Source organism: Neoarius graeffei, chromosome 12, assembly GCF_027579695.1.
Source record: "Neoarius graeffei isolate fNeoGra1 chromosome 12, fNeoGra1.pri, whole genome shotgun sequence".
NCBI classification, from domain to species: domain Eukaryota; kingdom Metazoa; phylum Chordata; class Actinopteri; order Siluriformes; family Ariidae; genus Neoarius; species Neoarius graeffei.
The window spans coordinates 61,714,965-61,738,426 of NC_083580.1; the positions used below are offsets into that span (position 1 = coordinate 61,714,965).

The window sequence follows — 23,462 nt, forward strand, 5'->3', positions numbered from 1 at the left end:
TACTATTAGCTACCGAGCTGTTGACATTCTACTTTAGTTAGCTAATTTTATTGTAGTTGGCTTAGCTAACTACATAGTTAATAAATAAATAACTGGCCCCATTCACTGCTAAAGTAATTACTTGAAACAAATTATTATTATAGTATTAAGACATTTAATTTTAAATCACACTTGGATGACCCATGTGTAATAATATAAAAAGTATTTTTGTTCATAAAGTAGGAAATAAAAAATTAAATTAATGATTTGTGGTAATTAAAAACAAGATATTGAAAGAATACTTGGACTATTCAATCATAAAATAAATTGATTTCAAAAGATAGAGCAAAGAAAAACTCAGTCAGCATGAAATAACCTGGAAAATGAATGCGGGTCATTTCTGACCCATGTTGTGCATTAGAAGGGGTGTGCATACGTTTTGCATCAAAGGGTTAAAATGATGAACCAGGAACTTTTGAAATTACGAGGTTATGAAAGGTCATGATTATACATTAATACAAGATGTTCTAGATGAAAAAGCTTAAAAAACACGTTAAAGTTGTAACGTCAGTCCGTCGGACTATTTCCCTGGGCGCGGCCATATTGGATTAGCCAGATACATGGAAGTATTCGGAGACAAAAACGAGGGTGGTGCTGTGTGACGTAGGATTCCGCACGTCTTCCTCATTCCGTCCTGGATCTAAGACGTTTGGCTGAGTGGCTTCATCAAGTAAAATGAGAAAACTTTACTCCGGGAAAAAGCAGCAAATTGTGCAGTGAGCATTTTACAGAAGATTGTCTTGTGAAGGACTTGTCTGAAAAAAATCACTGGGAAGAAGCGAAACACGAGGTGGAAAATGACAACTGAAGCCAGACGCGATCCTGACTTTGTTTCACCACAAAACACCAACACTGGCGGCATGACAGCACCCCCTGTCACGCATCAAACGGATGGAAGATAAGCAGGTAAATATACACTTTTTAAATAAACAGGCAATAAACTAGCCACTACTTTATTTTGATTCCTTTTCTAATACTGCATTGCCATAATTTTTGTGAAGAAATGCAAACAAATTGAGCGAGAAGTTACACTAGACCATAATATTATGCTATAGTTTAGTAAAGCATGCACTTGTACACCTCTGCTGTGCTCGCGGAAAATGGCATCACGCACGATGGAGTTATGGCGGCCTCCCTGACAAAAAATAGTCCCGTCTATTTTCATCACTTTTGTGATTATATCATTAAGAACAAATTCAACATGCAGCTTTTTTTTTTTTTTATAAAGGACAGACATAAAGACGCGTCAGCCCTGTGATGACCTGGCGACTTGTCCAGGGTGTACCCCGCCTTTCGCCCGTCGTCAGCTGGGATAGGATCCAGCTTGCCTGCGACCCTGTAGAACAGGATAAAGCGGCTAGAGATAATGAGATGAGATGAGATGAGATGAGACAGACCGATTTTTAGCTCAATTTGTTTATTTGCGAGATATTTTCCCTTAAAAGTTCATTAAATAGAATGCTTTGTATAGGGACATGCACTTGGTGAAAAAAATGGATACAGTAAGTGGCAAGACAAGAGAAAAGCTGGCCCAGAGAGCTGGTGTTAAACTCCTGCAAATTACCAGGGTAAATGCTGAAAGGCACGCTATTCAGCATTACCATCACAGTGCCCTTTCTATTTGCATTTACGAGTAGTGGGGAGCACAGTGTACCACTGGCACCACCACTGGGCAGCTGAGTGAAAGAAAGGCTGCTTCCCATGAAACAAGCTCAGCTCTGTGTTGTGTTTCCTTTCAGCCAAAATAAAGAATCAAATTAGACTGTGTGCCTCCTTGTATACACTTTCAGCTAAAGTAAACACTTACTCATCTATAATATTCAAATGAAAACGCTGTGCACTGCTGACCCGGTAAATTAATCCTGCCAGGCGCTACATTTTACAAACCGAGCTTTTGGCTCATCCAGCCATGTGGATACAACAATAACGCCTTTAAAAAAAGTGAATCAAAATCAGTCTGTACCCGACATCAATGTGCTCGTCAATCAGGAAATGCAATGTTAGCCCACACCGGTACGTCATTTTCTTGAGTCACTCTCTGAGCTGGCTCTTACCGATTACGAGGAGGCGCGTGCTGGCAGTGATGCTCGTGGCAACATTGGAAGCGACACACTCCCACTCCCCATGGTCCTCTTTGCTGAGAGATTTGAACTGTAAGCTGCCTCTTGGTAGGACGTTGTGCTTGCCCCTGCTGGGCTTCCCTACCTTTGCCAGAGAGAGAGATCAAGAAAGAGAGACAGAGAGAGAAGAAGAATGCAAGAGAGAAAAGTGAAGAGGAAGAGCAAGAAGAGAAAAGGAGAGGGAGAGCAGTTTCAACACACTGAATGAGATACAATGTCATTTTGACAGACGAACGCTAAAAGGCCTAGATTCCTATACCTGGTAGTACATATCAAAACTAGAAGGGCACTCTGCCAAGCCACATATTATGAACAATAAAATCAAATCACTTGAACCTAGGATAATACTAAAGCTGCACACCAAATTTCATCCAAATCAGTTCATTATATTTCGAGTTATGTTGGGAATAGGCAAAACAAAAAAATCCTGGATCTGCATACCGTACATTTCCGGGCTGCATCAAAACATAATCAATTATTCCTTGGCCCATGGCTCACCTTTCCTCAAAATTTTACCAAAATCTGTTCACTATTGTTTGAATTACATTGGAAACAGGAAAAACAAACAAACGAACAGAGGCAAAAACATAACCTTCTCCAACAAAGCTTGCGGAGGTAAACATGATAATATGCTGAGACACCTTCCTGACAAAAGCGACTTTTGAATAATGTTACCTTCCTCCATGTTATGTTGGGGAATGGGTCTCCTTCTGCCTCACATGGGATGACTAGCTCTCTTCCTGCCTCCTGTCTGTACTCTCCTCCAGGAACCACCAGAAACTTAGGAGGATCCTATGCATGAACAGGGAGTACATCAGAGCAAAATCTGTTTTTGGAATGCATGCATATCGAAATATCGGGTATTATTCTGTCCACGTTCACTGGATATGAGCAATCACATGCTCTGACTGGCTACTCTATTGATGTTTGTCCTTCAGGGTCGAAGATGACCATGACTTCAATTTGGTGGGTGGCGGTTATGGGTCTGGAGGTGACTGATGAGGCCAATCCAGGCTTTGAAGGTACGTCCACATGCCAACGTATCATGTGCCAAGGTTGAGTACCTTCACTATCTTATTTGTTGTATTTGGATCGCTGAGTGGGATCTCTACCAGTGGTGGTGTGCTGGCCAGGGTGAGGTGAAGAGGCAGGCTATGTTTGGGGCACCTTTTCTAGCCCCTTCCTCCAAGGAGATGAGCAGAGCGAATCCTGAACAGGGCTGCTCAGATACCCAGGGGGCTGCCGAAGTCTGCTGCTGCTTCGTTCCAGCAGAGAGCCCTGGCCCACCTGTGTGCAGGTTCATGACTACAGCTTCCAGTGTTTATAAAGGATAACATTAGCTCATATCTTAAGTCATTCAAATTCTGTAAAGCTGCTTTGGGACAATGTCTATTGTTAAAAGCGCTATACAAACAAACTTGACTTGACTTGTTTCCACACCTGCTGCTTCACCACAGGACTTGAATTTGAAGTTATGACTTGTGGATGACTTGGATTAGAGTGAGGAAGAGTTGCGCAGCCATCAGCCTCACTCTTTCATCCCGACCTAACTGGGTCCAGAGGCAAGACAGAATCAAGACGACTGGAGCTAGGTCGGGATGCAGTAGATGACCAACAGTGTTCTACGTGTTGCACTGTGCCCTGATTGCACTCCACAAACGCTTTGCTGGGTCCACCTTCCTGCCCGTTGAACCACCAGGTGGTTCAATGGGCAATGGGCTACTCTACTACTAGGATATCAGCTCATATACCATGAGTACAGAAAAACAAAATGGTGGAGCGTGTTGCTGAATCAACTGAGGACAAAACAAAAATTCTACTCGAACAAAAAACCCCAAAAAATACAAAAATAAAAGCAACAAAATATGGAATGAAAGTATTTAATGGTAAGAACATATATTTTTTATTCTTCAAGAATTATGATTATAGCATTTTTCAGAAATTGCTACTGTCATTTCACCGGTTTGTTTAGATTCTAAGCAGAAATGATTTTGTCGGACGTTTTGTATGAAGTTTTTATTTATCGAATTTGCAAAAAATAAAAATGCTGTTTCTCAAAAATCCAGTGAATATGGATATAATAAAACAGTTATTCCACTCAATCTCATCATACATGGCTTATTGTTGACTCGGCGCTACATGCACATGCTCATGTACGACTTGATTTTGTGGAATAACTATTAAATGACCCAAGGGACACCAACCAAGTAATGGAACAGTGGATGGTGATTGGTTAATGACATGGGAGATACACATCAGGTATTGTTGTATCCATCGGGTAACAATATGGGGCCAGAGATTAGGTTTTTTTGTTTCTTTGGTTTGTTTTTTTTGGGGGGGGGGGGGGGTTGGATGGTGCAGAGTGGGTACAAGCACAGGATGCATATCAGGTGATGACACAGGGCAGATATCAGGGACACAGACTGAGTAATGACAAAGGTATTCAAATTAGACAATGACGCACTGAGAAACAACACAGTGATGCAGACTGGGTAATGACACAGGGGCACAGATGACATCCACGATGCAGATTAGATAACGACACAGAAAGCGTGAAATGATTCCACTATATGTGCCTGCATTGTGTGTGAACAGCTATAGGTACATAATATGAGTACCTTTAGCACCAGGGGGGCGGGAGGGGACTGTCCCATGGTACCCAGGGCGTTGTAAGGCACGCAGGCATAGGTGCCAAGAGAGTCCTCTGTCACCTCGGCCACTCGAATGCTCCCATCCTCCATTTGGCTCCAGCCAGGGTACTGAAACACGAGGAACAGTGCTATTACTTCAAGCACGTAAAGGAGGAACAAAACTCAAATGGGTTAATAAATAAATATTCTCATTTCAAGAATACAATAATAATATTCGCATTCTCTGAATCAGCACTGAATCATCAGCCTTTGAGAACATGATGCAGGAGATCAGTACTAAACTCTGAGTCAGTTCCACCTCACACAGTGTGTTTGAAAAGCTTCCAATTATTCCTAATGCTTGCTTCGACAATGTAGGGATTATGTCAAACAGAAAGCAGAAAAATAAAGCGTATGAGCAGGAGGTAAATTCTGACTAACCTTCTCTATCCGGAGAGGCAGACCGTCTTTTTTCCACTTCACTGAAGTGACAGGTGGGTTGGCATCCACCGGGCAGCGGATGTACCCCGGCAGTCCGATGGCCACATAAATGACGGGTGGCATGTTCACCACACGGGCAGGGTCTGCCAAATACACATGTAGGGAGGGCACGAAAGTGAGAAAGAGATGGATATTTGGTTTAGTAAATGGGAGAAAGTTGGATGTCAGCAGTCATTAGGCACTGAACCACCGGCATGTTTAGGCAACAGTAGCTTACAGATAGTCATCTGAATGATTAGGCTGGATGCAGTCTCTAATGTATCTGCTGTGGCAAGAAACATTAACTGTGTTGGACTAATCAATATTGCATTAATAACAGCAATATTACACTCGCAATCATGCAGGTACACTGACTATCGGCGCAATTGTGATTTGGCTCTAAGTAATCACTGACATGCTAGTATTCAGTATTGAGTGTGATATTGCTGTTATATAACAGTTCTAGAAACAAGAAATTAATATTGAGGAAGTGACATTTCAGACACAAGATGGCCAAATGTTCTCCAACCCCAATTCCAAAAAAAGTTGCGACACTGTGCAAACTGTAAATAAAAACAGAATGCAATGATTTGCAAATCATGGAAACCCTATATTTCATTTAAAATAGTACAAAGACAACATATCAAATGTTGAAACTGAGAAATGTTATTGTTTTTTGAAAAATATATGCTTATTTTGAATTTGATGTCAGCAACACATTTCAGAAAAGTTGGGATGCAGCATGCTTAGCACTGTGTAGCATCTTCTACTTCTAACAACACTCTGTAAATGTTTGGGAACTGAGGAGACCAATTGCTGTAGTTCTGAAAGAAAAATGTTGTCCCATTCTTGCCTGAGATACAATGTCAGTTGATCAACGGTTCGGGGTCTCCTTTGTCGTATTTTGCACAGTGACCGGTCTGGACTGCAGGCAGGCCAGTTTAGCACCCGGGCTCTTTTACGACAGAGCCATGCAGTTTTAATATGTGCAGAAAGCTATTTGGCATTGTCTTGTTGAAAGAAGGAAGGTCTTCCCTGAAGATTTTGCCTGGATGGCAGCATATTGCTCTGAAACGTGTATATATCATTCAGCATTAATGATGCCTTCCCAGATGTACGAGCTACCCATGTCATGTGCACTAATGCACCCTCATACCATCAGAGATGCTGGCTTTTGAACTGTGCACTGAGAACAAGCCGGATGGTCCCTCTCCTCTTTAGCCCGGAGGACGTGGTGTCCATGAGTTCTAAAAAGAATTTCTACTTTTGATTCGTTAGACCTCGGGGCACTTTTCCACTTTGCCTCAGTCCATCGTGAAAGAGCTCGGGCCCAGAGAAGGTGGCGGTGTTTCTGGATATTGTTTACACCTGGGTTTAACTTGCATGTGTGGATGCAGTAATTAACTGTTTTCACAGACGGTGGGTTTCTGAAGTGTTCCTGAGCCCATACAGTGATTTCCACTACAGACACGTGTCTGCTTTTAATGCAGTGTCGCCTGAGGGCCTGAAGATCACAGGCATCCAGTGTCAGTTTTCAGCCTTGTCTCTTGCATACAGAGATTTCTCCAGATTCTCTGAATCTTTTAATGATATTATGTACCATAGATGATGTGATCCCCAAATTCTTTGCAATTTTACATTGAGGAACGTTATTCTTAAATTGTTGCACTGTTTGTCCGTGCAGTCTTTCAAAGAGCGGTGAACCCCTCCCCATATTTACTTCTGAGAGACTCCGCCTCTCTGGGATGCTCTTTTTATACCCAGTGATGTTACTGACCTGTTGCCAATTAACCAAATTAGTTTTTTCTAGCATTATACAACGTTTTCAGTCTTTTGTTGCCCCGTCCCAACTTTTCTGAAACGTGCTGCTGACACCAAATTCAAAATGAGCATATATTTTTCAAAAACCAATAAAATTTCTCAGTTTCAACTTTTGATATGTTGCCTTTGTACTACTTTCAATGAAATATAGGGTTTCCATGATTTGTAAATCTTCACATTCTGTTTTTATTTATGTTTTACACAGTGTCCTGACTTTTTTGGAATTAGGGTTGTATTTATTTTTGTTCTGCTAGTGGGACTAGATCCCGGAGAAGCCCCACACACTTTATAGCTCGTTTATTTTATATCGCCCTTTATATTCTCGTTAAAGGTGCTTCTGGTAAAACAAAAAACAACAAATCTTTATCTGACTAGCTTTCATATTTTAAGTTAAAAGTTATATTCCTGAAAAGTATAATTCACCATGTCTGCTGATGATATCGTTAACAGTACTGTTTACATGAACACAGGTGAATGGAGTGATACGCACAGTGAAATGTCCCAGTGCGATTGAAACACCACTCAACCAATCAGTTTAGTGGGCCAGGACCAACTGCTGTACACATATGACAAACACCATCACGTTTTAAAACAAGCCATCCCTGATGTAACAGGAAGCAGATTAGGGTTGTTTTACAATCAGGGTACGCAAGCTAAAAATCACATTTAACACTTAATATCTTCAAGATCAAAAGGCTTGACTAAATAAACTTGGTTGTTTATTGTAGCCCTGTGATAGCTCTATTTACCATGCAAAAAAAAATGTGGTGATAACGTTATTTTTGGTGAATGTATGGCAGTATGTGTCATATTTAGCAAAATTACTCGTGTCATTTAGACAAAGTGCTTTTTTGACCACAGGTAGCTCCAAAAGGGATGCACTTACATCATTCTTTATACCATAAAACAAATATTTGGTTCCATATCATTGGAAACATAGTTAAGTTTTAATGTTGAATGCCAGTAAGTTTTCAGACTATTTTGATCAAATTAATATGTAATTGTGTCAAAAAAAAAGTCCTCTCCGAGACAGCTAATTTTTCAATATAAAATAACATATCTAAAATGATTATTTTCATCCTAAAATGTGGTCAAGATATTGGGACATAAATATTAGAGACAACTAACACAAAGCTTACAGCCTTATATTTAAAAGCACTATGGAAGTAGTGGATTCTGAATTGTCAAAAAAAAAAAAGTCCTCTCCGAGAATCACTTCATTTGTTTCTCCCAGCCCTGCTTAAAGCTACACTTAATCTTCTTTATCTTATAGCAGATTACACAAAACTACCATACACATGTCAAAAAATTACCTGAAATCTGTTCTTTAACTTGTCCTTCACTTAAAAACTGGTACAAGAACCAGTTTGAATCAATTTGAATTTTGGACCCCTGTGACACAAACTTTGTACCCTGATTGTAAAACAACCCATTACAGAATAGCAAATGCAGAGAAGTGCAATAAAAATCCCTTAACTGTGGATCGTTTGATTAAATAGAATTCATTTATATAGTGCCTTTTTCAATCACAAGAAAGCTTTGCAAAATCTGACAAGTAATCACCACACACAAATTCACCGTTCATTTCTGAGGAAATAAGATGAATGGCATAGTAAACCAAAATACACAAACAACTATGAAACTGAGCACTGAAATGCAGGATAAAAAGAGAAAGGTAACTGTATAAAGAAATGTTTTCGTATGTTGTACATGAATATCACTAGGTAAAAGTTCACCTAGCCATATTCATGTAGCAGGCGGCACGGTGGTGTAGTGGTTAGCACTGTCGCCTCACAGCAAGAAGGTCCGGGTTCGAGCCCCGTGGCCGGCGAGGGCCTTTCTGTGTAGAGTTTGCATGTTCTCCCCATGTCCACGTGGGTTTCCTCCGGGTGCTCCGGTTTCCCCCACAGTCCAAAGACATGCAGGTTAGGTTAACTGGTGACTCTAAATTGACCGTAGGTGTGAATGTGAGTGTGAATGGTTGTCTGTGTCTATGTGTCAGCCCTGTGATGACCTGGCGACTTGTCCAGGGTGTACCCCGCCTTTCGCCCGTAGTCAGCTGGGATAGGCTCCAGCTTGCCTGCGACCCTGTAGAACAGGATAAAGCGGCTAGAGATAATGAGATGAGATTCATGTAGCTAATCTTCGCATCTTCAAGTTCTCCACAATAAAGCAGCATGAATACTTTTGGATTGACCTTTTTTCATCAGGAATGGAGGCCTTAAAAAAGTTGAAGTGGAAGCTGCTCAGCCACAGACGTACTGGACATCAAGCTACTTTCATTTACAAGTGTCCAAACCAGCTGTTCGCTCATAAGTTTGAAATTAATTTCAGTAAGGCTTATCACAACACTAGATTTAACAGTAGTATTTGAAAAACAGCAGCCAGTAGAAACTAGGGCTTCTGGACATCTACAAATTTCGCTGTAGACGATTGGAACAAGTTCAATAAGTCCTTGAGGGAAGTGACTTCATTAAGAAAGTTTAAAAAGGCCTCTGCAAAGTAGTTTTCTAGTCAGAAAAGACATTTCATTTTTAAAATGCACAATTTCACAACTGGACGATTTTACCTGTATTGTTGTTGTTTTTTTTACAGTTTTTAATTTTATTTATATTTTTTCAGGACCTTTCTGCAAATCACTTCTGTGACATCCTCAATAAATAACGATCATTAATCAATTACTCATCAATTGTTTAGTTCAGGGGTTTTCAAAGTGTGGGAGAGTCAGCCCCCCCTCAGAGAGCAAATAAACAACAGCGCCCCCCCTTACAATTTTTGTTGTTGCTATACCTAATGTTCCATTCGTATTTTTAAAAAATGGTTGTTGTACACATTTTTATTTTTTTCTTTTACACATTTTAAACATCTGTGCTTTTTTAAAACATCTTTTTTACTCATTTAAAACATCTGTGCTTTTTTAAAACATCTTTTTTTTTAAACATTTTAAACATCTGTGCTTTTTTAAAACATTTTTTTTACACATTTTAAACATCTGTGCTTTTTTAAAACATCTTTTTTTTTTTTTTACATATTTTAAACATCTGTGCTTTTTTTTTTAAACATCTTGTTTTGCACATTTTAAACATCTCATAGCATCGTTAGCTAGCACCTCTCGGCAGACAACACACTGTGGCAGTGGAGCATCTTCAGATCCAGTCCATGAAAATCCAAACTTTAAATAATCGTGGTCATACTTCCTTCTTTTTTTTGCTTGGCCAAAAGGAGACTCTGTCTCCTCACTCACTGTAGCTTTAGGTACTAAAAATTGATCCATTTTGTCTCTGGCAAAGGCTAGCTGAAGTTCGCTAAATGTCCGCAATAGTAACTTATTCTCGTTTATTTTTCCTCACGTTGTGCCCCCCCGAAGAACTCTGGCACCCCCTAGGGGAGTCGCGCCCCACACTTTGAAAAGCCCTGGTTTAGTTAAATCCGCAACAGTCTTGAGGCAAGATGCTAGTTGGATTCAGATTTATGTAGTGTGAATTCTGATCTACTCATTCATCGAAGGACAAAAGGTCTTGTATCCACAACAAGGCAAATCTAATTTATTGCAGAATTTCACATGGAATCACCAAGTTCACTTTCTTTGTTGGCTTACTCACATTGATTGCTATAGTAACAATGCAAGTTAGCGAGCTGCCAAAATGGAGAATTTGCCATAGATTATGCTTTACAAAAGAAAAATAAAAAGCATTGTCTGGTTATAGTTCTGAACTTAGTGGGTGCAGACATCGGCAACAAAAATGACAGTTTCTCTCACAAGTAAGCAGACAGGCCATCACTTTGCGGCTTTAGATCCAAGTACTCTCCTCCCACCTCTAACCTGCTAGAAATCTGGCTTTCACCAATATTTATCTAGTTGCAACTTCCCAGTGTCAAGAATTGGCTCACACACAATGATAAATAAAAACACATGAAATCTGACTTATCTGGTAAGTCTGACGGGTATGTCCAGAGATCTGGACATTTTCATCACTCATTTTGATTGGAAAAAGACAAATTTCATGTTGTATTGCTGTTTAATTCAAACATGGCTTTTCTGTTTTTTTTCATTTCCAGTTGAGAGTACGCTGTGCGCATTTTGGCTGCCGCTTCTCATCGGAGCTTTTTATTTTTCTTCTTTCTCCCCTTTGTTTTTCTTTTTGTGATTGTACAATTTGATGTTTGTTCTTTGTTTGAATGTTTTGTCCGCTGGTTGTGGTATAGCTCCAGACCCAGTTTTGGGCATTGGTTCTCGTCAGACCTCGGTCCACCGTGGGTGATGCCTGTGCTCCTCACTATGGACTGCAGTGAGCTCGTTGCTCTTTTTAACATCAGGGTTATCCCGCGCTCTGTGCGGCGGTACTTCTGTGCTTGTTGCGGTGTTCTGAGCGATGTAGCCTGGTGGCATCGCGGTGGCTGTACAGGCGGTTTGGGACATATTGGCGTTCTTTGCGGTCATGCTTCTGTGCTCGCTTTCTGGATCTATGGCGTGGTGTTCTGAGTGCTGTTACCTGGTGGCGTCGCGGCGGCTGTGCAGGCGGTATGGGACATACCTTCGTGTGCCTTTTGGTAGGATTGTGGGCAGCTCCGCCACTGGAATAACATCCTGACCATCTTTTGGTGGCCTTTTTTTTTTTGAATTGTAAAGCAGCCTTAGGTGTGAGAAAGGTGCCATATAAGTTGAACTTATTATTACTATTATTATTATTATTATTATTATTATTATTATTATTATTGGAAATGAAAAAAATTCTCATTTAATATGATTGTTTTCGGTCACTGAAAAAAATCTGTGGCATGTTTATAATGGGAAAAAAGCAGAATTGGGCTATATTTATCTGTGATGTAGCTATGGTTATAACCACATGAAATTCAGGCTGTGTATCACTGCCTTTCAGCTCACACCTCCCAATCGCAGCTTAGTGCAGCTCTCCAGTGTGAATACTTTGAAGAAAGCCACTGATCCATCTTTATTTTTGGCAAAGTGCCTGGCTCTATTCTTAGCAGATGTGGAGAGGGGGGTGGAAGAGTGAAGAGAAGGAGAAGCCAGCATGAGCAATGCATACGAAGAAAAGAAGAGAGAAGAGGAATAAGAAGTTGAGAAGTGTTGAATACAAGTGTGGGCTAAATGTAGAATGTGTGGAGTGGAGTGCAGTGCTGCCAGTTGTCTATTGGGGTCGCCAGCACCCACGTTGCTATTGCTGCCAAGTGTCTGCAGGTGACGTCACTGCAGAGAAGAGGGTTTCCACATAGGATGATGTCACCCTATCCACATCTCCCCCTCCTGTCTCTTTCTCTCCTTCTCTCTCCACATGTGAAGGGTGTCCACGCTAAGTGCTGGTGGATGAGACCGGTTTGGGGCGGTCATTCTGGGCTGATGTAGAGAAGATTGGACACCCCAGAGGAGAGATGGATCAGGAGAAAATTCTGGGCTCATCATTAAAATGCAGCTCGCTGCAGCATAGGTCTCTGTTTTCTCACATGCCACCTGGGCTTTTCCACAAAAAAAGACCTCCAGATGCCTCCACCAGCTGTTTAGTCTTTCAACAAGATGACCAGGGGGAGATATTGTGCAACGATAAACAAATCTACGCTACTGGATTGCTGTTTAGCTTTTTAAGCATGCAAGATTCAGGGAAGATGAGTTCTGGGTAGAGTGTGCTCGCTCTCACTCTCATTCTCAGCCTCAGCTCTGCTAAACTATGATGTAATCCCTTTTCCCTCTCTCTCTCTCTCTCTCTCTCTTTCCAAACCAATACAAGCCAATCTCGCAGTGGAGAGTGAAGGAGTTCAAAATGTCTGTTGCCGTGGATACCACAGTCACCACCAATAGCATGTCTCCTCTGGACAGTTCCAGTGCTTGCTTGTCCAACTAGTCACCACAAAAGCTTTAGGCACAAAAGCTTCCTGTAGTGATTGACCACATCACGCAATTCCTCTGCACGTGTCCATCAGTGCTGAGCATATGAGACATGACTGACTGGTCTTCTGGCTTATGGACTCAAGGTCACTCTTTCGATTCCAGCCCGGACTCCAGGGGACGAAACAGACATTCCAATCTGCAGACTGCAAATAGAAAATGGTAGAGTGAAGCAAAGAGGCCAGGATGGGGACAGTGGCAGGGGTAACCTCTGAGCAGCTGCTACACACTCTACATAAAAGCTAATCAAGAGGCGGCCCAAGAAATATCCCAAACGACCAAACAAACTGCTGCCAATTAATAAAAAAACCCAAACAAACAGAACATTCAGCATATGAAGTTCATTGCTCTCACTGACATGCCAGAAGCGAGCAAAATGGTTTTATAGGCTTGGTTTATATATTTGTCAGCACTTTCTAACAATCAGTAGGTTTTATGCTACAAGACACACAACTTCCTCAGGACATGCTCCTTTTTCTTTGTAATATGATATCCTGCTGTTTTTTGTCTTAATGAAGAGAAAGAAAAAAGAGAGGCTGTTCATATCTTCTTCTTACATCTTTTCCCCACTTCTGGGTGGATAAATTAAGCCGATAGGGTTAAGGGCCATGCCAAGGGTCCAGCAGTGGCAGCTTGGCAGTGCTGTAGCTCAAACCCATGACCCTCTGATCCGCAGGGATGGATCCAGACTGATGCAACCAATAATGCATGTGCATCGATCAGAAATATATGTGCACCACTTGGTATCAGTCACGGAGAGTTTGTTTACTTTACCGCTAACCAGCTACCGTACATGGGCTATAGCCACACTCAACCAACAGACCAATAGTTCAAGATCCGACCAACTGTGGTAAGCACTGATGCTTACCTGACCTAATTACCTGTATTCTCATGATGCTTTGTATAGCGTGACCTGAGACAAAGAATCTAGGTCAAATCAATAAAATGCTCCAGAAAGAAGTTGAAATTTTCTGCGAATAACGCGCCAAGCCATGGTTGTAGCAGGCCGAGCCTAGGCTGTTTCGAAAGGTCTTGGGGAGAGGGAGGTGCCTGTAACGTTTGGCGGGGCTAGGATATTAGGTGGCCGAGTTATGAATTTTTAAATCCTGGCATGCGCACATGACTGGAACCAGGGCTCATGTTAAAGTTTTCGGCGAGCAGTGCTCATGCAGGGATTCGGGGGCAAATAGCAGGCCAAACTGCGGTCGTAGCGGGCCATGGATGCCCTCTTTGGAAAAGGCTTGGCGTGCTCTACGCCCATGTGAAAATCCACAGTGGCCTGGTAAAATTAGTGAAAATATTTCTGCAAATGTGCATTTGTCAGATTCTTGGGCTGGAGCCGTCCCTGGATCAGTAACCCCTTAATACTTAGCCTTAATGATAACAGGAACTACTGTAACTTATTTCCATAATATTAAATGTAACCATGAAATTAAATGGATAAAACACAACATGTCATTCTTTAATTAATTAAAAGATAATCACTGTTGGCAAATTGCTGGGGTATAAGAGGATGTGGCAGTGGGGGCATGGCCTAGCGTTGCTTTGTGAATGGAGGGCAGGGCCAGGGAAGGTTAGTGGCAAAGTCAGTGCACCTGTGGTTAATTAATGTTGTGTGTCTGTGTTGCAGTGACAGAGGATAGAAAAGGAGGGAGAGAGCAGAGAGAGGGAGCTCTCCCAACCGGAACACATGTGTGTGTGTTGTGTGTGTGTGAGTGAGTGAGTAAAGCTGAAAAGCTAAGAAAATAAGTAAAATAAAGTGTGTGTGTGAACGTCAACTCCCGCCTGCTGTGCTTCTGTACTCCACCCACATCAGGGACTTGTTACAGTGGTGCCGAAACCTGGGAGTACAGAAGGGAACCACCACATGAAGTCCTCCCCATTCAAAGAGCTCATCCATGCCCTTGCTACCGCCCAGCAGAACCAGCATCAAGCGCTGACAGCCCTCTGGAAGGAGCAAAAGCAATGCTTTAAAGCCTTGATGCTGGCCCAGCAGGAAGATTGCCAGGCGTTCCAGCATCTGCTCGCATTGGCAGGGGCTTCGACCGTCACCACAGTAGACCCTCCCATGTCACCCTCATGAACATGGGCCCGCAGGATGATCCGGAAGCTTTCCTCGCTCTCTTCAAGCAAGCGGCTGAAATGTGGGGGTGGCCGCTTGAGCAGCGCATGGCACGCCTCCTCCCGCTTCTGACTGGCGAGGCATAGCACGCAGCACTGCAGCTCCCTGCTGACAGCCGGCTCATGTACGCCAACCTGAAGAAAGCCATCCTGCAGCATGTCAGCCACTCCCCGGAACAACATGGGGGGATCCCGGTGTGGCATTGACTGGAGAAGCTGTCACAGAGCCGTCCACATCATCACCACGTCAGGACGATACAAGGAGTGAGGAGCAGCCCACCCCTCCTCCTGCTCTCGGGGATTCCCTCGAGGATTTCCCTTTACAGCAGTCATGAGATGAAACTCTGAGGCATGCGTTTGACCAAGTGAGAGTAATCGATGGTCAAACTCTCCAGCCAAATGTGGCACCCGTCTTCCTGTACTTCATGATTATTAAAGATAGACTGTATCGAGTGACGCAGGACACTCAAACCGGTGAACAAATAACCCAGTTGTTAATCCCTAAGAGCCATAGGGAACTCGTATTCCATGTGGCTCACTTTAATCCCATGGCCGGACACTTAGGGTAGGATAAAACACTAGCCCGAATAATGGCCCGGTTCTACTGGCCAGGGATTCGCCAGGACATTCATCGGTGGTGCGTGGCATGCTGTGCATGCCAATTAGTAAATCCCGCGGCCACTCCAAAAGCGCCTTTGTGCCCTCCCCCTCTAATCGAGACCCCCTTCAAAAGAACTGGTATGGATCTCGTTGGGCCATTAGCACGAGGATATCACTTTATTTTAGTTCTGATGGACTATGCAACACGATATCCGGAAGCGGTGCCTCTCCGCAATATCTCAGCACGCAGTATTGCGGAAGCACTCTTCCATATTATCTCCTGGGTCGGGACTCCAAAAGAAATCCTGACAGACCAAGGCACTTTGTTTATGTCACACACATTGCGCGAGCTGTATGGGTTGTTGGGAATTAAATCTATCCGCACCAGTGTTTATCACCCACAAACAGATGGTTTGGTAGAGAGCATTAATCAAACACTTAAAAATCTAATTCAGAAGTTTGTAAGTGAAGACGCACGTAATTGGGACAGATGGCTCGAGCTCCTGTTATTTGTAGTACGAGAGATCCTGCAAGCCTCCATGGGATTTTCCACATTTGAATTATTATATGGGCAAAAGCCATGTGGCATCTTGGACGTGCTGTGGGAAAATTGGGAGGAGGGACCTTCACCTAGTAAAAATGAAATTCAATACGTTCTCGATCTGCGCACAAAGCTCCACACCCTCGTGCACTTAACCCAGGAGAATTTGCGGCAGGCACAAGAACGTCAAGCCCGGCTGTACAACAGGGGCATGCTCACTGTTCACTCCGGGAGACAAAGTATTTGTATTATTGCCCACGTCGAGTTCCAAATTAGTTGCCAAGTGGCAAGGGCCCTTCAAGGTCACATGGCAAGTTGGGTATGTTGACTATGAGGTGAAGCAAACGGATAGGGGCAGGGCTCTACAAATATACCACCTCAACCTATTAAAGTGTTGGAATGAGGGGGTCCCTGTGGCATTGGCGTCGGCAGTTTCAGAGAAGGCGGCGCTGGGGCCGGAGGTAAAAACAACCAAAACCACAACCCAAACCACTTCAGTCCCTTGTGGAGACCACCTCTCACTGGCCAACTCACAGAGGTAGCCAAGTTGCAAGAGGAATTTTCTGACGTGTTCTCGCCCCTTCCCGGCTGCACCCACCTCATAGAACACCACACTGAAACGCCTCCAGAGGTGGTGGTGCGTAGCCGCGTTTACCGTTTACCCAACACAAAAAAAAGGTGGTTCAGGATGAACTCAAGGCCATGCTCAGTATGGGCATAATTGAGGAGTCACACAGTGACTGGAGCAGTCTGGTGGTCCTGGTACCCAAGGCCAACGGGTCGGTCTGGTTCTGTGTGGACTATAGAAAAGTCAATGCAGTGTCTAAATTTGATGCGTACCCAATGCCTCGCATTGATGAGTTGCTCGATCAGTTAGGTGCGGCTCGCTTTTATTCAATACTGGATTTGATGAAGGGATATTGGCAGCTCATGGACAAGATCCTCTGCCCCCACGCCACCTATGTGGCAGCCTACTTAGTGCAGTGACTGGCTGCGGCACATACCGTAGAACACCTTAGGGCCATCCTAGAGTCGCTGAGGCGGGCGGGTCTCACAGCCAACCCGAAAAAGTGTGCAATTGGGTAGGTGGAAGTACAGTATCTGGGTTTCCACGTGGGTCATGGGCAGGTGCATCCCCAAATTGACTAGACAGCAGCGATTGCGGCCTGCCTGAGGCCTAAGACCAAAAAAGGGATGAGACAGTTCCTGGGGCTGGCTGGCTACTATCGTAGGTTCATACCTAATTATTCGGTCATCACCAGCCCGCAGACTGATCTTACTAAAAAGGGAGCACCAGATCCGGTCCTTTCACCAGGGTAAAGGCTGCATTGTGTGGGGGGCCACTCTTACACTCCCTTGACTTCTCTCTCCCCTTTATTTTGCAGACAGATGCATTGGACAGAGGGCTGGGGGCTGTTTTGTCCTAGAAGGTGGAAGATGAGGAACGCCCTGTGCTGTACATCAGCTGCAAGCTCTTGATGTGCGAGAGTAAGTATAGCACCATCAAGAAAGAGTGCTTGGCCATCGAGTGGGCGGTCCTCACCCTCCGGTACTACCTGCTGGGGCGCTCTTTCACCCTCTGTTCTGACCACGCGCCCCTCCAGTGGCTCCACCACATGAAAGATGCCAATGCGTGGATCACCCGTTGGTATCTAGCTCTCCAGCCATTTAAATTCAAGGTGGTCCACAGGCTGGGGGCGCAGAATGGTAGTGGCGGACTTCCTGTCCCGTCGGGGGGGGGGGGAGTGTCCACTGCAGGCCAGATGGCTCCCCAGCCTGAGTCGGGCAGTGGGGGTATGTGGCAGCGGGGGCGTGGCCTAGCATTGCTTTGTGAATGGAGGGCGGGGCCGGGGAAGATGAGTGGCAAAGTCAGTGCACCTGTGGTTAATTAATGTTGTGTGTCTGTGTTGCAGTGACAGAGGATAGAAAAGGAGGGAGAGAGCAGAGAGAGGGAGCTCTTCCGACCGGAACACGTGTGTGTGTTGCATGTGTGAGTGAGTAAAGCTGAAAAGCTAAGAAAATAAGTAAAATAAAGCGTGTGTGTGAACATCAACTCCCACCTGCCGTGCTTCTGCACTTCACCCACATCAGGGACTTGTTACAGAGGACTAAAACACTTCAGGATGTACTGTTATAGGATAATAATAAACTTCTCGGTGGTAACATTACCTCTGCTTTCCATCAGGCTGCATAACACCCGGTCATTGATAATTTTCCTATAAAAGCAGATCCTGTTGGGTTTTATTCCATCTTATCGACTGCATATCAGTGCGCCTTTTAAAATGGCACAATAGTTTATTTTCTTAAAGTGCATAATGATTTTTGGTCAATCATTTTCCCATTGCATTTATTTTCAACTTTCCTTCTTCATGTAGACTTTCTTATGGAGTCAGTGCTCAGGGAGAACTTTGGTTCTTTGTGTATTGGGGAATAAAAATATGATAAATTGTTTGGCAGGTTGTAGAGATATCAGTCATGCGTACAGCTTCAATGTAGTCAAACTCCTATTACCATATCATACCACTTGTATGTTACCACTTGTAGCTTAGTTAACTCCAACTATATGACTACACAGAGGTTTGCCTGGGACTGAATATAAATATATATCACAACGGAGGAGGGATGAGTGTAAGCAGCATGGATGGTGCAACTCACATTGCACTGTCAGGTATGCTGATGCAGTGGGGGGCCGGCCAAGGCTATTACTGGGGCTGCAAGTGTACTTCCCAGCATCTTCAGGCTTCACCTGGGCAATGATGAGGGAGCCATCGATCAGAATACTCACTCTGCGCTTCAGATCACTGGAGAAAGAGAGGAAAAAAGACAGATTCAGTAAAGTTCCCGTTACTGTACGGGCAAACAAACAGAACACTCATGGAAATAAAAAAGTAAATTTTTTAACATTAGACTTAAAGGGAATCACTGAGTAAAAATTTTAAAATCACACAATTTTTCATCTATCTGATAGATATTCAATCAACCAAAACATGTTTGGTATCCAATGTTTACTTATTTTTAAAAGTTTATATAGCTAAAACTAGGGGCGGCACGGTGGTGTAGTGGTTAGCGCTGTCGCCTCACAGCAAGAAGGTCCGGGTTCGAGCCCCGTGGCCGACAAGGGCCTTTCTGTGCGGAGTTTGCATGTTCTCCCCGTGTCCGCGTGGGTTTCCTCCGGGTGCTCCGGTTTCCCCCACACTCCAAAGACATGCAGGTTAGGTTAACTGGTGACTCTAAATTGACCGTAGGTGTGAATGTGAGTGTGAATGGTTGTCTGTGTTTATGTGTCAGCCCTGTGATGACCTGGCGACTTGTCCAGGGTGTACCCCGCCTTTCGCCCGTAGTCAGCTGGGATAGGCTCCAGCTTGCCTGCGACCCTGTAGAACAGGATAAAGCGGCTAGAGATAATGAGATGAGATAGCTAAAACTCTCTTCCATCTTCTGCATCTTTATACGCTTGTGTCAAAGCACAGGATTAAAGTAATGGTTTTACAATGCTTTATATTTATACCAAAGTGCTGTTGAATTCTTGAATCTAACTGGTCAGAAGGTGTTGATTGATTTTCTTTAGCAGCAGCTCTGACAGTAGTTTCATTGCTGTCATTCAAATCACAGATTTACAGTATATTAATGTACTCATTCCAGTATGTTATTTCCATATTAACATCGAACACAGGGACTTTTACATTACAGGCATTTAGCAGACGCTCTTATCCAGAGCAACGTACAACAAGCGCACACACATTTTAAGTGCCTTGCTCAAGGGCACTTCAGCCATGGATTTTCCTGCTGGTCCTGGGTATCAAACCAGTAACCCTTTTGTCCCAAAGCTGTTTCTTTAACCTTTAGGCCATGTCTGCCCCAATGGCTGCCCCTTTTTTATGGCGGACAGTCCACATAAACAGATTTCAAAAATGTATCATTGTTAATGGGGTGAAGTTTTCTGTGAGACGTTTATATAGTAATTTTGGAACGAGGTCAGTGTTGTTTGTTCACACCAAACACGGCGAGAGCGTCAAAACAACAACGTTATTCATTTTCTACATGAGCCAGCGTCTCTCAACCGTGAGCAGAGGCATGATTGTTGGAGGAGCGTCTTGGGTGGTCGGAGCGGCAGAATAAAGTTGAAGTCCAGGCAACTTTATGATAATGAGCTATGACAAGGTTTGGCGGCAACCAATCAGAATTTAGAAGTGATCCGTTCTAAAGATTTCTCGAGAACGCAGTCGTGTAAATTTAGGTTCCATGCAAACTGTTGCTAAGCACAATGGAGGAGAAACAAACAATTGCAGTGATGGGATTTATGATAAATAAAAATAAATACAAATAAAAATAAAAAACCCGAATAAACTGCATGCTGAACTTTGACCAAACATACAGTCATAAAGTATCCATTATTTCCCTTCATCAATTGATTTCTTACCTTCACATTTAAAAGATTTCATGAGGTTAACTTATAACACTCTTGCTGCTTTTTTGTGTAAATAAACCATGACAATCAGAGATAAAGCTGTAACTTTAAGTGCTTTTTCAGTAAGCTGCAGGGTTTTTTATTTTGTTTTTTGTTTTGACTCCAACACAGGCAGGTGAGGGAACGACTTTATAGATGCTATAATGTAAGTGATAACCGGAACTGGCTTGTTTCACAGACATTGCGCAACAATAAATGTATAATGTATAATAATAAATGGATAAATAATAATAAATGTATAATAATAAATGGATAAAATGTCCAATATGGCAATTCTTCAATAAACCAAAAGTGCATTCATTGCAAATTGCTGTGGTACGAGATGATTAAAATACTTTTGGACATACTTTTAGAGAAAAATAATCAGCTTCATCACACCAAACAACTATTGATTATTTTCTTGGAACAGCATGCCCTGGTGTGTTTTATTCCTTACACAGCTTTTGGGTACATTTCCCAAATAACTTTTAATGACTAAATTGCACTTTTGGCAAATTTAGGAAATTTATTGATTACACTATTCTACGTTTCATTGCTAACAGACGTATGAATAAGATTTCTTGGACTGAAAAACTAACAAATGAGGATGTGCTGAAGAGGGTCGGTGCTAAGCGAATGCTTCTGAAAGTAATTAAAGAGAGAAAACTCAAGTACTTTGGTAATATAGTTAGACATAACAGACTCCATCGTACTCAACTGGAAGGCCAGATAAACAGCAGGCGAGGTTGAGGCCGGCCCAGAATATCATGGGTTACGAACATCAGGGAATGGACTGGCATGACTTACACAGAGGCAGTACGAAAAGCACAAAACCGGAAAGAATGGCGTTTTATCACATCCCACCCTCGACCAGAGGAAGGAACGTGAAGAAGAAGACTGATTACACTAAGTCAGTGGTTCTCAACCGGTGGGGCCCGCCCCCCTGGGGGGGGCACGGACACTCTCCCGGGGGGGCGCGAGTAGACTAGGATGAGGGGAAAAAATTAGGAAAAAAAATCATTTAAAAAAATCATGAAAATTCCCATGTCGAAAATGCAAGTGGTTGGACTACTATAACACAAACAAATCAACCACACAGTTTCATTTCAAATTTACCAATACAGGGGGTAGTATTTTGAGCCTGTGACGTGATGTCACGTAACTGCTAGGCTAGCCTACTATATAAGTGTCTGCACACGCGTTGAGCTTCATTCACTCTAGTCTAGTCTCTTGCCAAGTTTGCTTGTGCCAGCTCTCGCTAGTCTATCTGTTATCAGTGTTGATATCGATCTACTTTATACCTTTATTTCAAACCCAAACAGTCTTTTTAAAGACTAATACCACAAAAAGGCTTTTTAAAGACTATCCCAATCTCAGCCCGAGCTATTTTTTAACTGCTAAGCGTGCACTTAGCTAATAGGGTAAGCCTCTGCCTTTTTCACCGTGTTGCAACACATACGACACACGTGACTAAGACAATCACACACTCACTCACTCAGGACTACAATCTTAAGTCTTCACATAAAATTGGTATTGCCTGCAAAATTGTTAAACACTTGCATTAAAGAACGTGGGGCGGCATGGTGGTGTAGTGGTTAGCACTGTTGCCTCACAGCAAGAAGGTCCAGGTTCGAGCCCCGTGGCCGGCGAGGGCCTTTCTGTGTGGAGTTTGCATGTTCTCCCTGTGTCCGCGTGGGTTTCCTCCGGGTGCTCCGGTTTCCCCCACAGTCCAAAGACATGCAGGTTAGGTTAACTGGTGACTCTAAATTGAGCGTAGGTGTGAATGTGAGTGTGAATGGTTGTCTGTGTCTATCTGTCAGCCCTGTGATGACCTGGCGACTTGTCCAGGGTGTACCCCGCCTTTCACCCATAGTCAGCTGGGATGGGCTCCAGCTTGCCTGCGACCCTGTAGAACAGGATAAAGCGGATAGAGATAATGAAATGAGATGAGATTAAAGAACGTGCATAAGTCCCGTCTGATTAGTCCCCGATACTTGTCTCTTAACATAGCCACACATCCAAATTATAATTAACAAAAATGGAGAGATTTCTAGTGAGGACCAACAAGGCAACCGACGCACCTCCAGCTGCAAAAAAGGTTCGAAGGTACGATGAAGCATACCTGCAGTTTGGATTTACAGTCACGGCTGATCTGAGACCTCAGTGTGTTGTGTGTGCCGAGGTGCTAGCAAACGACAGCATGAAGCCCTGCAAACTTAAAAGGCACCTCGAAACAAAACATGCTGCTATTAAAGATAAACCGGCAGAATATTTTAAAAGAAAGCTTGATGGCCTCCATCAACAACAGGCAGCCATTTCAGTGCACAGCACTGTGTCTAAACAATGTTTGGAAGCATCATGTAGTGGCCAAAAAAATAGCTAAACTGGGTAAACCGCATACAATTGCCGAGACTCTCATTTTGCCGGCCGCACAAGACATGTGCAGAATAATGATAGGAGATAGTGCAGCAGCCAAACTCAGTGTAGTACCACTGTCCAATGACACAGTCGCTAGGAGGATTTCAGACATGTCTAATGACATCAGAGAGCAACTCATAGAGTTCATAAAACAGAGTCCTTACTACGCACTGCAGCTGGATGAATCCACTGACATTGCTGGGCAGGCACAGCTCCTCGCCTATGTCAGGTATCTGCATGACAAGGCGATTGAGGAGGATGTCCTGTTTTGCTGGCCTCTTCAGTCGCACACTACAGGAGAAGCCATCTTCAAAGTCCTTGATATCTTTATCCGTGAAAATGG

General features: G+C 43.3%; 1 protein-coding gene across 1 annotated transcript in view; it reads right to left on the reverse strand.

The window, feature by feature from the left end:
• Positions 1–23,462, reverse strand: part of igsf9bb (immunoglobulin superfamily, member 9Bb) — a 296,709-nt gene that overhangs the window by 65,611 nt on the left and 207,636 nt on the right. The window contains exons 7-11 of the mRNA XM_060936153.1: positions 18,910–19,055; positions 5,231–5,373; positions 4,778–4,918; positions 2,835–2,951; positions 2,094–2,244 (exon numbers count right to left, since the gene is read on the reverse strand). Coding sequence (XP_060792136.1) covers positions 2,094–2,244; positions 2,835–2,951; positions 4,778–4,918; positions 5,231–5,373; positions 18,910–19,055 — 698 coding nt within the window. The remainder of the gene's footprint in view (positions 1–2,093; positions 2,245–2,834; positions 2,952–4,777; positions 4,919–5,230; positions 5,374–18,909; positions 19,056–23,462) is intronic.